General features: G+C 43.4%; 1 protein-coding gene across 1 annotated transcript in view; it reads left to right on the top strand.

Annotated features, from left to right (window-relative positions):
- Nucleotides 1-15855, top strand: part of znf423 (zinc finger protein 423) — a 194487-nt gene that overhangs the window by 162861 nt on the left and 15771 nt on the right. The window contains exons 19-20 of the mRNA XM_083917541.1: nt 11017-11148; nt 14040-14155. Of these exons, the coding sequence (XP_083773667.1) occupies nt 11017-11148; nt 14040-14155 (248 nt within the window). The remainder of the gene's footprint in view (nt 1-11016; nt 11149-14039; nt 14156-15855) is intronic.

Raw genomic sequence — 15855 nt, 5'->3', positions numbered from 1 at the left:
AATAAATCCACTTTTGATACCTTGTGCATGTCCTCTTTGTTGCCTCCCTCAAGCAACAGCCGGGGTTGTCCGTCCATCCCATTCTTTTCCTCTATCTATCTAGAGATAGAGGAAAAGAATGGGACGGACGGAATTTTCTTTAAATCTAGTACAAATATCAATTTGGACTCAAGGATGAACTGATTAGATGGAGGTCAAAGGTCAAGGTCACTGTGACCTCACAAAACACATTTCTGTCCATAACTCAAGAATTCTACTCTGATTCTGACAACATATGCTGCACAGGAAGTCATTCAGACCCCAGAATCAAATAGTTGTGTGTGTAATGCTAAAAACCTATAAGCAACACTAAGATCTAGGTCTAGGGTTAGGTTAGGTAATACTAAGGTATTAACTGTGTGACTTAAAATTGTAATTTATATTGTCATTGTATCCCTTAAATGATCAATGACGAGAGAGTGATGGACGACTGTGTGTGTGTGTGTGTGTGTGTGTAAGCTTGTAAGTGAGAACGCTTTTGGCTTCAACAGGACAGAGCCCTCCAGCTTCCTACTGTTATGTAATCTGATAGGGAAAATCCAAGCTGCTACGCACACACACACACACACACACACACACACTGTCTCCTTCCAAGACACACATGCACTTTTGCACTCCACAAATATGCTCAATTTGTGCTTCCTTTCATTATACACACAACCACAAACTGGTTTTCACCATATGCTCTTTTTGTCTGCCAACAGTGAGTGAGTTTGTGTGTGTCTGTGTGAGAGTGAGAGAAAGAGAGAGATAGCATTTCCACTGGAAATATTTATTACAGGATAATGTCAGATGTACAAATGAGGAATGTCGACATTACTGGAGTTGAAGAGGAGCGTGATCAGTGCTTCATTGTGATGTAAAACTTGTTAGCCCCATTCTGCTCTTAATGTGTGTTTCTCAGGTGAAGGCCTGTTTCTTTCCCTTCCATTCATATGGTGGATTTTGTTATCACTTAACCCTCTTGAAAGATTAAAGGTGAGTGTAGATTATTCGTTATTATACCGCTGGACTTTCATGTACCCATCATCTTCCATCTGAGAAGCCAAAAGCTGCAGCTGTGTAGCGTCCTTCCTGTTAGGGCGTACTCACACTGTCCTTCTGGCCTGGGCCAAAACCGTTTTTTCAGCTAAAGCCCGGTACCTTTAAGCAGTGTGAGTGCACCCATCCTGCGCATAACTGCGGCCAGCGTCCACGGCCCGCTTGAAAGAGGTGGGCTTTAGCGGAGCCGTTTGCACATGTACGAGCACGAGCGTGCGCACGTGTACGAGCACGAGCACGAGCCCTACGGCAGTAGCGTTATGTCCGCCTGTTCGGACATGTAAATAGAAGGACGGACCATGCGCGGACATTTAACAACAACAACAACAATGGCGGTGAAAGGTTCACGTTGGTGTGATGCGGAGGTGGAGTGTTTACTGCAGATTTGGTCGGATGAAAATATTCAAAAACAGTCGACAAGACGCACAAAAACTCCGAGGTCTATGGAAAGATTTGTAAACAAAGCCACACACAATGCGTGTGACGTGTTACGGCGTGATGGCGTATGGACAGCAAGAAGCATTGGCCGGCCCTGGCAGTGTGAGTACAAACGGGGCTGGGGCGCGGGGGGTAGAGGGAGGGGGGACAAGTACCCTAAAGCCCGGGTCGCGGTACGGAAGGACTGCTGCCTGCTAAAGCACAGTCCCATCCCATGTACTTCAAATCAGTTTGACCTCAGGGTGCGAACTGTTTTCTCTGTCATGCCTTCTTTTCCACACCTTTCAGAGCAGCACAGTGATGTTTGTTATACTGTACCTGTCGTCAGTTTGAATGGGTCAGTATGTGTTGTCTGACCTATCGTAACCTTCCAACAGACAGACACTTAGTTTGGCACTTTACAGTTTACGTTAAGGCATCCTTTACCAGCCACAACAACAATGCTGGTTTTGTTCACTCCGTGTGTGTGTGTGTGTGTGTGTGTGTGTGTGTGTGTGTGTGTGTGTGTGTGTGTGTGTGTGTGTGTGTGCGTGTGCGTGTGCACGCGTGTGTTTGTGTGAGAAACAAACATCCACACAGCAGATATGGAGTAAACAAATGATGGAAATATTAACAATTACCTCACAGAGAGAGTGATAGAAACAGAGAGGGAAATAGGAAGATGAGAGGAGGGAGGGAGAATGTGTGTGGGTGTTGGGTACTCGCGGGACCTCAGCACTGCAGCATTCTTTCTGTGTGTCCGTGTGTGTGTGTGTGTACGATGGAGAGAGAGAGGGAGAGGGTGAGTAAAGGTGGGGGCACTCTTGGGACCCCTCCAGCACTGCAGCATGTTGTGTATGTGCATGAGTGTGTGTGTGTGTGTGTGTATATATTCTCCAGCCCCCACACTCCAATGGGTCAAGCCCCCCCCCCCCCCCAGTTGCCATGGAAACACACCTTGAGCAAGCCCCCCAGAGAGGTGCATACTCCTCCTCCTTCCGTCCACTGCTCTCTTCTTTGGTGCACTCTTTCTTTCTCCCAACGCCTCTGTTGCTCTCCCTCCATCCATCCCATCATCCCTCTCTCTACGGCCCTCCTTTCTCTCTCTCTCCGGCTTTTTCTCTCACTATCCCATGCTGTCCTCGCCATCAATGGCCTGGCTTGGTTTACGGCCTCTACATTGCAAGTGACCGAACGCACACACACACCATACTTTCTACTGCTCTATCATGAGCGCACACACAGCCTCACAAAATTTGGGGATGGAGGGAGCTGACAGAAGCAGGGAATGGCAGTAATGGAGGGTAGACACCCAAGGGACCCCCAGCAGCCCATACAGATACAAGACAGGAAGGGAGGATGAGAGATTGGGGCTTGTGGGGGCCAGGCACCCAAAGGAGAGTGTGTGTGTGTGTGTGTGTGTGTGTGTGTGTGTGTATGTGTGTGTGTGTGTGTGTGTGTGTGTGTGTGTGTGTGTGTGTGTGTGTGTGTGTGTGTGTGTGTGTGTGTGTGTGTGTGTGTGTGTGTGTGTGTGTGTGTGTGTGTGTGTGTGTGTGTGTGTGTGTGTGTGTGTGTGTGTGTGTGTGTGTGTGTGTGTGTGTGTGTGTGTGTTGGTGTGACATGGATGATGCCACCTGGTCCCTCTCCTCTGGTCAATTAGCAGAGAGAGTGGGGGAGAGCATGAGCAATGAGGGTGTGTGTGTGTGTGTGTTTAACAGTATTGATAGTGGAATTGTAATGAGTCTACAGTAACTGCTGTATGGACCTTTCTCTATCTGTGTGTCCTCTCCCTCCTTCCTGCCTTCTGTCCATCACACACTCACACCTCCAATATTTCCTCTCTTTCTCTCTGAAAGAGAATTCTAAAGATACATTGCAGTCACCCACCAATTACCTGTTTGTATGTGTGTGTGTCTATGTGTGTCATAGTTAAAAGACATTTCTCTCGGTCTTGTCCTCTCTGTTTCTCCCTGCCCTCTCTTATTAGTTGCTTTAAAAGCATTACGTGTATGTTTGCTGCCCACTGCGAACATGAAAACACTACATGAAATGTTCATGTTGACATTTACAGGCAGGACCCTGAAAATTGTGATCACTTTGAAGTTAAATGCTGTTCTGTCATGGTCAGGTGTTTCATTGTTATGCATCCATGCTGGCAACAGCCCTGGCCAGAGGCATTATGGCAGGGCTATTCAATTAATGTGGAAATGGGGCCGGCTGACAAAAATGATCCAAATTGAGGGGCCGGAAAAATCTGAGCATCACATTAATGGATATTGTAAAACAATACAGCGACATAGGAGTGCATATTTTATTTTTATTTTATTTTATCAATGTAAATATCACTCATGGCTTCAAAGTGCAACAAGCTTGTCAAAAACAATCCTTGTTAAACGAACAAACCTGTGAAACAGAGGTTTTCACTCAATTATTGGACTAAAGTAAAGTTTGAGGCTCTTCTCCTTTAAACTAAAACTTCTCTGTCCGTTCTCTGGTGAACTGATGGTTTTCTGTGTCAACCTTTCTTTTTCAAAGTATAAAGAGACACTGATGTGGTAATTTAATCGTGGCCAGACTGAAATAATTGCACAAACAGAGCGGAGGTTGGCTGTTGCCAAGAGGATTCAGAAACCCACGAAGAAGAGCGTAGTGGGAGCATTGTGGCTGCACACCTACAGGGAGCATGTGGAGCGTGTGGAGCGTGTGGAGCGTGTGGAGCGCGTCTCCAAGCGCGCCGGTATTTGACGCGCTGAGACAGTTGCACTAAGATGGATACGAGAGAGGACAGTGGCCATGAATTACTTTTTCATAGAGGCTTCTACTCAAAGGGCCAGGAAATATTCCCTCGCGGGCCGCTAATTGAATATTCCTGCATTATCCCGTTGTCCTTCCATCCATTTTTTACCATAACTCAAGAATTCCTCCAAATATTCTGACAACGAATGTCTAACAGGATAAAATGATGAAGTGATGATATTTTCTATCCAAAAAGTCAGGTCATCTTCACTGTGACATCATAATGTTTCATAACTCAGGAACAGAAGGGGAGAGATCTGGTCACATACTGAACTGGTGACATTAATGTTGAAACTGTGCTGACCGTAGAGATCTGAGGATGTGTGAGGCATCAACAAGGTGCTAATGCAGTTAAACTATTACTACCAGTTTAGAAAGAGAGGTATAGCAAGTCAAGATTTTGTATGTCAGTATCCTCCTGTCAAGGATACCCCATAAACCTGGTCTACAATTGAAAGCAATTCCCAGTAAAGTCATAAATATGCCCAGACTTTCTCCAATGTGCATTAAAAAGCAGAACAAGTTAATTTTCTGTTGTCCTAACCTTCACCCTGCCTCTCTCTCTCTCACTCACTCACACACACACACACACACACACACACACACACACACACACACACACACACACACACACATTGTCTCCACTCATCCCTCTCGCCCCTGTGTTCTCTGTCCCAGCATAGGCCTCCCAGGGTTGTGTGTGTGTGTGCTGGTGGATCAAATGCACTCTGTGAGACAAAGCGTAACGGCAGGATGCTCTACGACTCTGTCATCTCACTATGGGTCACACACACACACACACACACACACACACACACACGCTCACACATGGACTGGGTCTCAGAGGGGGACAGCATACAGAGACTGCGGTCCCCACACACACTGATCAAAACAATGTATTTGTCAGAAAAGAGAAGTCTTTCATGGGACACACACGCACACACACAGAAGCGTCGGAGGCCTCTCCCCATGCCCCTGTTCTGGACAGCCCAATTATCTCTCTGCACCTCACTGTTTTCCCTTCAATTCTCTCTCTCCCTGTCTCTCTGTCTTTCTTTTTCCCTCCATTTCTCTGGCTGTAGTTTTGGGTTTTTTCATCTGTAGCCATTTTTTTTCACTCACCCAATCATCGATTGACCATTAATTGGCGTCTTAAGTTTCTTTTGTAAGGCTGATGGCTTCATTGATGTCATCTGTGTGTGGTGCTCCAGACACATGAGTGCACAGTCTCCCACACGGGGAGAAAAAGAAACGGAACAAAACAAAACAGAAGCTACTTTTTTGTTTGTGCTGATGAAATGTTGAAATTATTGAAGCCAAAATGATCGACAGAAACAACAAAAACTTAAAGTGAAATTCCGATGTAAAATCATCCCAGGGTCTTTTTAGGCAAATTTGGTCATCAAACAAGCCACTGAGACAATTTTCGTGTATGAACTATCAACGTAGGAGCTGATCGAAGATTTATTTCAGCAAAACATGTGAATGTTCCAGCATTGCTGTCACCGCTGGAATAAAAAACAGTGGAAGTGTAACCTTGAATAACCTTGAACCTGTTGAACAGTGTAAAGGAGAGTGTATATAGAGGTACAGAAAGTGACCAAACGCATCAGTCTTCACTGTTATTATGGCACAAGTATCCCTGTTTGAGTTAGTGAAATGATGTCCATTGCTGGAGTGCTTCATAGTAGTGCCAGTCATAATGGCCACATCTTTATAAATGTGACATGTGTGTGCAGTTGCTGATTTTTGTTTTCGTAGTTGCAACTAGAACTAGGGCCTGACAGTTATGGAATTTTTGAGACTGATGCTGATACCAATTTTATTGGGTGGGAAAATTTCCCAAATTACTGACATGTCGGCTGATATAGTGAATGAAAATAGACCTTTCTACGTGGATTGTACAAATAAGACTTTGTAAAGGTGCTCAGAGGGCTGCTTTCCTAAACAAATAACTTTGTTTAAGAATATTTAGAATGATTATACATTATATATACAATTTATTTCATTGTCAACCAGTTGTAGAAATGACCGCAGAGAAAATAATGAATGAATAAAAAAAAAATAGATAACTAAATGAAGGTCAGTATTGTACGTTCAGTATCATCAATTACTGACCATGCTCTGCTGGACAAACTACCTAATGACACCCTTTCTAAATCACAACGAGCATGGTTTTCTGCATTATATCTTCCGTCATCCCTCTCTCCCCTGTGTTCTCTGTCCCGGCATAGGCCTCCCAGCGTGGTGTGTATGTGCTGGTGGATCAAATGCACTCTGTGAGACAAAGCATAACAGCAGGCAAATTCATTTTCATATCAGCGCATATTGGACCACATAGATGCCAATACAGATGTGTCTGTGAGAGACCATTATCAGTATATGGGTGCCTGCAGTGACTTTGTCACATACAGTATGTATGAGACCAGTGAGGACGTCTCTGTCTAAAATCATTGTCTATGGGTAATAGGCACATCACTGTGGACATGTGAAGGTAGCTCATGTTTGACCACTCCTCTGATCCTGGTTGTGTGGGAGAGTGAGAGCCAACTTTTGAAGACACTGTTACCCCTAATGAGTGCAAGGGGTTTTAAGGTGCCACATACACAAACACACACACGCACGCACGCACGCACACACACACACACACACACACACACACACACACACACACACACACACACACACACACACACACACACACACACACACACACACACACACACACACACACACACACTTTCTCTCTGTTTGTCTGTCTGTCTCTCTTTCCCTCTCTCTCTCTCTCTCTATCTCTCTCTCTGTCTCTCTCTGTCTCCCTCTTTCTCTGTGTGTCTCTCACTCCATGTGACTCTCCTGCTGTTTCAATCTCCTAGTAAATGATAATGAACCTCTATCTGTCTCAGTATGTCTCGGACACACTGGCGCCCCACACAACCTAGCAGCCTTTGAGGTTTCTGTGTGTGTGAACGGGATGTTTGGGGACTGGGACCATGGAGCATACCATCTCACCCAACACACACACACACACACACACACACACACACACACACACACACACTCCCCCACAGCTATTGAGACGGGATTAGGGCACCCTTGTGTCGGCCTTTGAGGCAAAGAGAGATAGGAATCTTTGTGTGTGTGTGTATTAGTCAGTATGGGTGTCATGGTTGTATGTTTGAAGACGTTATTAACCCTGCGATCCCCTGCAGATCTGCAGCTGAAGTTTTGCTGTGCGTGCATGCATGTGTGCGTGCTTGCGTGAGTGAGTGAGTGAGTGAGTTAGTGAGACAGAGAAAGAAAGAGTTTGCACCCACTTGCAGTACATGAAATAAGTGAGAAAAAAGTAAATAGACACAAACTGTTTTCTCACTGTGAGTCAGTGTGTGTGAGCATGTTTGTATGTGTAACTGTGTGTGCATGCGAGTGTGCAACTCCACAAGGGGTCATAGATTGGTCTGCAGAAGACACCGTCTGATGTCTCTACAGTGCTCTGGTGGGGGGCTGGGGCATTGGTCCTGTGTGGTACAGTGATAAGGACAACAGGCAAGAGACCTGATCGTCAAGGGGTGTTTGCATGCCCACTTTTTTTCTACCCTTTCACCATTGGGTTCTGTGATGTCACACACACATTCTTAAAATAGACACAAGGGGGCGGCCGGTGGCACAGTGGTCAGAGCAGTTGCCCCATGTAAAGAGGCTGAAGGTCCTCCAGGCAGCGGCTGTGGGTTCGACTCTGACCTGCGGCCCTTTCCTGCATGTCTCCCCCTCTCTCTCCCTCACCCCATTTCCTATCTGTCCTATATAATAAAAGGCTTGAAAACTGCCAGAAAAATAATCTTAAAAAAAAATAATAGACACACTGGCACACATAAACAGGACTGTAAACTAGCGGTACCCACTCGCTGACTTTCCTTTGTTTTCCTCAAGTTTTCAGTTTGCAATGTTTTGAAATTCAATTAATAATATTCAAATGTATTTTAAATAACACTTTGGCCTCTTTTCTAAGGATATTTTGCTCTATAATACTGCTATCTCAATGAAAAGCACTGAAACAGATGTATATGTAACAAAAAGAGGCAATTCATTATTTGGCCGGTAAAAAAATGTACTTGACCGGTAGATTCTTTCATCTACCGGTGAAATTCTTTCATCTACTGGTCCCCCTTGGCAGTTGAGCCAAAAAGTTAGTTTACAGCCCTGCATATAAACATTGGTGTTATTATCCCATGTAAGAATAACCAGGAAGGATGGAGGCTTGGGTCAGGGACAGTCTCTTGTGTGAATGTGATTTTTCTCATTGTTCCGTTTCCTTCATCTCTTTCATTCTTCACTTCCATAGAAGCCCTGCTTGTACAGTAGTGTGACTTCTAATGCAATGACTAAGCTAAGCAAGTAAAATCCTTTAGCTACTGTATACACTATCTCAGCAGCCCATATAAAAAGTTCTCCTTTACTGTGATTTCATGTTAATTTCATCTGCGTAATTATGGGAACTGTGTCCAATTTTTAAAAGTTTATAGAAAATGTTTTCTTTAAGCCTGATGTAGCTCAGGTTAGCTTAGAGTTATAAAGAGACATACAGAGACTGGAAAAAGGGGCGAGGGGTTTGAATTGAAGCCCAAACAAATTAATCAGCAAGTGATGGACCAAGAGGGGCAATACAGGGACGTGGAGGGAGGAATGGGCAAAGTGAGGGATGGATGAGTGACTGCGGTGGGGGAAAGCAGATAACGAGGACAGAGGGAGGGAAGGAAGGATGGCTATAGGAAGGGTAGATCATCCACAGCCCCGGTGGGGAGGACAGGCAATTACCAGCTGGGGCAGATATGGCACTGGGATGTGTGTGTGTGTGTGTGTGTGTGTGTGTGTGTGTGTGTGTGTGTGTGTGTGTGTGTGTGTGTGTGTGTGTGTGTGTGTGTGTGTGTGTGTGTGTGTGTGTGTGTGTGTGTGTGTGTGTGTGTGTGTGTGTGTGTGTGTGTGTGTGTGTGTGTGTGTGTGTGTGTGTGTGTGTGGTGGGGGGGGGGGGTAGTGTATGGGGTGAGGAGGCAGTGTATGACTATGACAACTTAACTGATCTGAAGCCGAACCTTGGAGCGCGAGACTATCCCCGCTTTCTGTTCAATAAAGCTTTTTAGTCACAGTAAAGCAGCATTGCTTACATTATTTTTTTTTTATTCTAATTATCTTTGAACTAATAGAATATTAGGGGCAGGGGGTGAAAATAAAGTTAAACTTTTTTTAAAGCAAACATTTTGACGTGAGTAAATATAACATCACTGATCACTGCATTGCACTGCAATAGTTGCTAAACAGAGCCATCATTAGTTATTAATAGGGCTGCCCCCAACCAAGGATGTTTTTGGTCCACTAGTGGTCTTTGTTTAGAGTGATTAGTTGACCAACCACAAAAATCCTTTGTTGGGGGCAGCCCTATGTGTGTCCAACAAGACCATCCCCCATTACCCTCAAGTATAGCGACTGAATAACATAATTCAACATAATGAATGATCAATATTTTACAAGTGCGCACAGTCGTGTGCTATAAGTCTGCCGTCTGTTAATGACACCGGCAAATTATTTAAATGTGTCAGAAAAATCAGCAAAGAGACTGTCAGATCATGGGCAGGTAGCTAAGCTAACGTTCCTTTCATGTTTTAAGGTGGTAGGTCATATTCGTCTAACATTACTTACATGTTTAAGATGGTAGGTCATGTTCGTCTGACGTTACTTAGATGTTTAAGGTGGTAGGTCATGTTCATCTAACGTTACTTAGATGTTTAAGGTGGTAGGTCTTGTTCGTCTAACGTTACTTAGATGTTTAAGGTGGTAGGTCATGTTCATCTAACGTTACTTACATGTTTAAGGGGGAAGGTCATGTTCGTCTAACGTTACTTAGATGTTTAAGGTGGTAGGTCATGTTCGTTTAACGTTCCTTACATGTTTAAGGTGGTAGGTCATACTTGTCTAACGTTCCTTACATGTTTAAGGTGGTAGGTCATGTTCGTCTAACGTTACTAAGATGTTTAAGGTGGTAGGTCATGTTCATCTAACGTTCCTTACATGTTTAAGGGGGAAGGTCATGTTCGTCTAACGTTACTTAGATGTTTAAGGTGGTAGGTCATGTTCGTTTAACGTTCCTTACATGTTTAAGGTGGTAGGTCATGTTCGTCTAACGTTCCTTACATGTTTAAGGTGGTAGGTCATGTTCGTCTAACGTTACTTAGATGTTTAAGGTTGTAGGTCATGTTCATCTAACGTTCCTTACATGTTTAAGGTGGTAGGTCATGTTCGTCTAACGTTCCTTACATGTTTAAGGTGGTAGGTCATGTTCGTCGTGGACAAGTGATAGGTGAAGTTTTTCTAGCAAAGTTTGCTCGTGATTAGACGACCAGTGCTTGGTCGACTATTTGGGGGCAGCCCCAGTTTATGATAACTAATTATGGTGACAGAGTGAAAACTAGTGAATTAACATCCCTTCTATTGACATTCCTATCATTGCCGTAAGTGCATTTCTTCTTATCTGTGTCGACCAGTTTTCTGTTTTCTCTGTATTGTTTTTTTCACACATCACTATTATACACCACGTTTGATGGCGTCTGACGGTTTCTGTATGTGTAGAAATCTGTCATGAGTGTCATTCATATTCTAAAAATGTCATATGTTCCTGTTTTAATGTTGCTTAACCCAGCCTACACATGCGTATCTGTCTCCTATTTGCAGAGGAGGGCATCAATCACGAGTGCAAGCTGTGTAACCAGATGTTTGACTCACCTGCCAAGCTGCTTTGCCACCTGATAGAGCACAGCTTTGAAGGCATGGGAGGTACCTTCAAGTGTCCCGTCTGCTTCACAGGTGAGAGACATACACACACACACACACACACACACACACATTCACCTTCAAGGACAGTAGCACAGAACATTCACTTGTGTCCTATCTGCTTTGCATTTTAAGTGGACACGGCAACATGGAGATGAGTCCTGTACACAAGTTAGCACACACATTCACAAACTACACTTTCCTGGGTCAAGACTGTTCAATCTGCCCACTTTACAGAGTAGAGCAGTTTCTCGGCTGATAAAATGCCCGAGTCAACGAGTGTTAAGTTAGTTCATCTCTTGCTTATGTCATAGGCTACTGTAGCCTACTCTGTCACTACCATACAGTCTAAGATCACTACTGTTACAGCTGTAAAACAGGATAAATAGTTTGTATGTCACAACCTCTCGCCCAGTGACTTATTTCACCATTAAAGTTGGATCAATTCTGCCGATAACATTTGGAAAGTTTAGACGAGCCGCATTATTGCATTATTTCATCTCCATTGAAGTTAGCATAGTAACTAAACAAGAAGTTAGCCAGCTCCGACCGGAACTCTGTTGTGATTGGTGAGGAAAATCAAATTCCCTTTGGAAATCAGTTAGAGTGCAGGCAATGTCAGGCTGAAGATGGAAACAGAATGTAGGGAACCATTCTAAACCATTCAAAATCTTGTCACTTATTTTGGTTAAAATGAGGTTAATATTGCAGCTGGAATAAAGGTTTGCACTTAAATCACACGTTGTGGCTCAGATAGAAATCTCTCTCCGGTTTACCTGCATGTAGGGGCGGGCGATATTGCAAAAATTTCATATCACAATTTTTTTTACAGTAAAATCACAAATTGTAATTGTTTTTAATTATTTTGCAAGTTACTGAACAGTGCAACCAAAGTCTTACCTATGTAAAAATAGAGCCCTAAAAGAGAAAATATAGAACAGAGCATTTAGGCCAAAGAACCTTTCTGAACAGATTTGAATCAGTTTGTGCAATTTTGCCAACTTGTGCCGAATACAATGGAAATTTAAGAAAAAGCTCCCCAAAGCTCCTGTTTCCCTGCGTGTGTGCGTGCCTGCGTGCGTGCGTGCGTGCATGCGTGGCAGGTTTAGGCAGAGCCGACCTCTGTGAAGTGAAGCCGCTTGCTCCTTGTTTTTTTGTTCTATTTTTTTGGATAATTTTTTTTAGCAGTTTTTGAAGCTTTTATTATATAGGACAGACAGGAAATGGGGTGAGGCTGTTTTTTAGGTGCGTATTTTACAGCTTGTTCCACAAATTCTGTGAATAAGTGTGGGCAGACAGTGTCGATGTGACGCCCGAGTGTTGTTAGGATACGGTAGTTTCGTTTTCATTTTGTTCAGCCGTGACCTCCGGCTACTCTCTGAATCAAAGCAGATGAGGGATGAGACATCCTCATCACTTCCTGTAGTTTGCTATGATTGGTGGATCTACGTATCTTTAGGGCGGTGCATGAGACGTTCTAGCCAATAGTGTGATTTGGCTGAGGAAAAAACACCAGACAGAGCAGAGAACAGCAATAGAAAGTGGCCTACAGTCGATACCATGATGTCTCTGCTTTGGCAGATCGTCAACGCGTTCTGATCCTTCACCATCTAATACCGTCATATCGCCCACCCCCACCTGCATGACCATGCATACCGTAAAAGTGTTGGGTTTGTGAGATCACATTAGGAACATTCATTGTTTTAACATCTTCGACTGTGGGAGTAATATTCCAGCAGGGTGCTGCTACTAAAGAAGACAAGACAACACTGTGTGTGTGCAGAAGTTCATGCAATATTACTTCCAAACATGCCATATATCAAGTACCCTGTGTCTCTGAAATCCACTGGAGGACCCAAACAAAATGCTGGATGACCATATTAGGCCAGTACTGTTAAAAGTTCAGTGTAGCTGACCAGAAACCAAATCTGCACCTTTGTTCCCTCGCTCTCTCCCATCTCTTGACTCTCTTTTCCCATACACTCACTCTCTCTCTCTCTCTCTCTCTCTCTCTCTCTCTCTCTCTCTCTCTCTCTCTCTCTCTCTCTCTCTCTCTCTCTCTCTCTCTCTCTCTCTCTCTCTCTCTCTCTCTCTCTCTCTCTCTGCCCTCCCTGTCACGTCATCACTCTCTTTGCCTCCCTCAGTTGTTGAGTTTGTCTTGTGTTGTGTGCCTCCCTCCCTCCCCTCAGGTACACAGCAACACTTTAAACTTTAACTCTATTCCTTGGTGGCTTATGAATTAGTAAGATGGGCACCACTCCTATGGGGAGGCTTAATAATTCAACACACACACTCACAGTGAAAACCAAAAGTTTACTGAAACAAAGGGAGAGAAAGAAAGAGAAAAGGTGTGTGAGACAACACTGGAGCAGAAGAGATAAAAGAGATAATTTATTGATAAATATCAGAGGAAAGCTCCTCCTGTTTTCTCTCCTTCTTTCCCATATACTCCCTCCTTTACAGCCAGACCTTCATTTGCTTCCTTTGTGTGTGTTTATGTGTGTGTTTGTGGGGTCATTTGTACTGAAAACTTGGACAGTATATAGTAGATAGTCTAATACCCCTTTCACACCGAGGGCTTAACCATGGTTAAAGCAGGGTTGATTTTGGTTTTGAAAGGGTTAACCCGTGTTGACTGGTTTCACATATTAACATTGTCAAGAGTTTCTCTTTCACACATGCAGCACACAACAGGAAATTCTCCATACAGTTGAAAATGATGTTGCCTTGAGTTTGGCTCTAGCAACAAACAGGTTCACAACAATGCAGATTCATCTTTTTTTGCTTAATGGACAAATTTAAACCCAAAAGTCCCCTTGAGCTCATTTCCTTGAGTTTTTAGTCTGTGGAATTCAGCTGAGGTAAGCACTTGCTGATTGACTAATATTCATTGTGTGACTTGTGCTGTATTGTTCCTTCCCCAGTGTTTGTGCAGGCCAACAAGCTCCAGCAGCACATTTTTGCCGTCCACGGGCAGGAAGACAAGATCTACGACTGTTCCCAGTGTCCACAGAAGTTCTTTTTTCAGACAGAACTACAGGTAGGTCTCCTTAATTGTATCTATGTGTTACCCTTGACCTGACTGTCTGTGTATAGCTCTTTTCTGGCATAAATTAGCAAATGCTTGTGTGCAGGTACTGACCTCACACTGAAGTAAGTGCTACTCCCAGCTACTGTACACCATTCTACAGAATCCCTCTATTTACTGTACATCAGTATTACCCCCTCCACCTGATTTCCATTCCTCTGTCCCTCTCTTTCCATCTCTCCTCATGAGGTCTGAGCAGGGTTCTGGCAAGCCTCATGCCATTAGGGTCCAGACACATCTGTATGTGTGAGTATGGAAAAGAGGAGAGCATATAAGTCACCCAAGAGTAGGTCCTGGGCCAGCTGTGGCCAGGTCTGGGTTGATGTAAACCTTCCTGTCCTCTTCTATTTCTTCTCCTCCTCGTCTCTTGTACTCCTTTGGCACCAGACTAGTGACCTGCAAAGTCTGCAGGTCAAACATCAGCTCTGTGTTTAAGGGGAAGTCTGTAACTTTCCTCATGCTGTTGCCTGCTGTATTGACCAGCGGTGTACGCCAAAAACAGCAAAGCTGTTGTGGAAGAGTGTGTGAAAACCTGCAGTTTATTTGAATTTGGGCTGGGCAATGAAGTCAGAATTTTCTATCCCGTTATAGGTCATATCATATTTCAATAACAATATATATCACAACATACTGTGGCATGTTTTCTGGTTATTCAATAAACAGGGTTCCTAGTCTGGAAAAGAATGGAATTTAACTGGAGTCATTTACAGTTCTGGATAAGTTTGGAAAAAGGGAAAAGAGTTTGTGTTGTTTCCAGACTATTCTCTCACTTTCTACAATAAAATATATTAATATGAACAAGTTTACTAATGAAACATAGTCGACCTGTAGAGGATATGAAACTGATCAAGCTGCTTTAGAATGGTGTCGGGTTACCATGGTTATTGTTCACCGTGCGACTGTGACGTCTACATTTTATTCATGATTTATTTTTATTCGTCATTATTTTATTTATCAACAGAATGTTTACTCCATCTAAAGCCACTGAAGCACAAACTTATTTTATCTCTACTGTTCCTGTCTGTAGAGTTACAGGTTCACTTATTCATTTAATGATCCATCTCTACTGTTCCTGTCTGTAGAGTTACAGGTTCACTTATTCATTTAATGATCCATCTCTACTGTTCCTGTCTGTAGAGTTACAGGTTCACTTATTCATTTAATGGTCCATCTCTACTGTTCCTGTCTGTAGAGTTACAGGTTCACTTATTCATTTAATTATCCATCTCTACTGTTCCTGTCTGTAGAGTTACAGGTTCACAGTTATTCATTTAATTATCCATCTCTACTGTTCCTGTCTGTAGAGTTACAGGTTCACTTATTCATTTAATGATCCATCTCTACTGTTCCTGTCTGTAGAGTTACAGGTTCACAGTTAATCATTTAATTATCCATCTCTACTGTTACTGTCTGTAGTGTTACAGGTTCACTTATTCATTTAATGATCCATCTCTACTGTTCCTGTCTGTAGTGTTACAGGTTCACAGTTATTCATTTAATGATCCATCTCTACTGTTCCTGTCTGTAGAGTTACAGGTTCACTTATTCATTTAATTATCCATCTCTACTGTTCCTGTCTGTAGAGTTACAGGTTCACTTATTCATTTAATTATCCATCTCTACTGTTCCTGTCTGTAGAGTTACAGGTTCAC

The sequence above is a fragment of the Echiichthys vipera genome (assembly GCF_963691815.1).
Source record: "Echiichthys vipera genome assembly, chromosome: 7".
In the NCBI taxonomy this organism is placed as follows: Eukaryota; Metazoa; Chordata; class Actinopteri; order Perciformes; family Trachinidae; genus Echiichthys; species Echiichthys vipera.
Note: the sequence above shows the minus strand (reverse complement) of the source record. Positions and strands in the feature narration are given on the sequence as shown.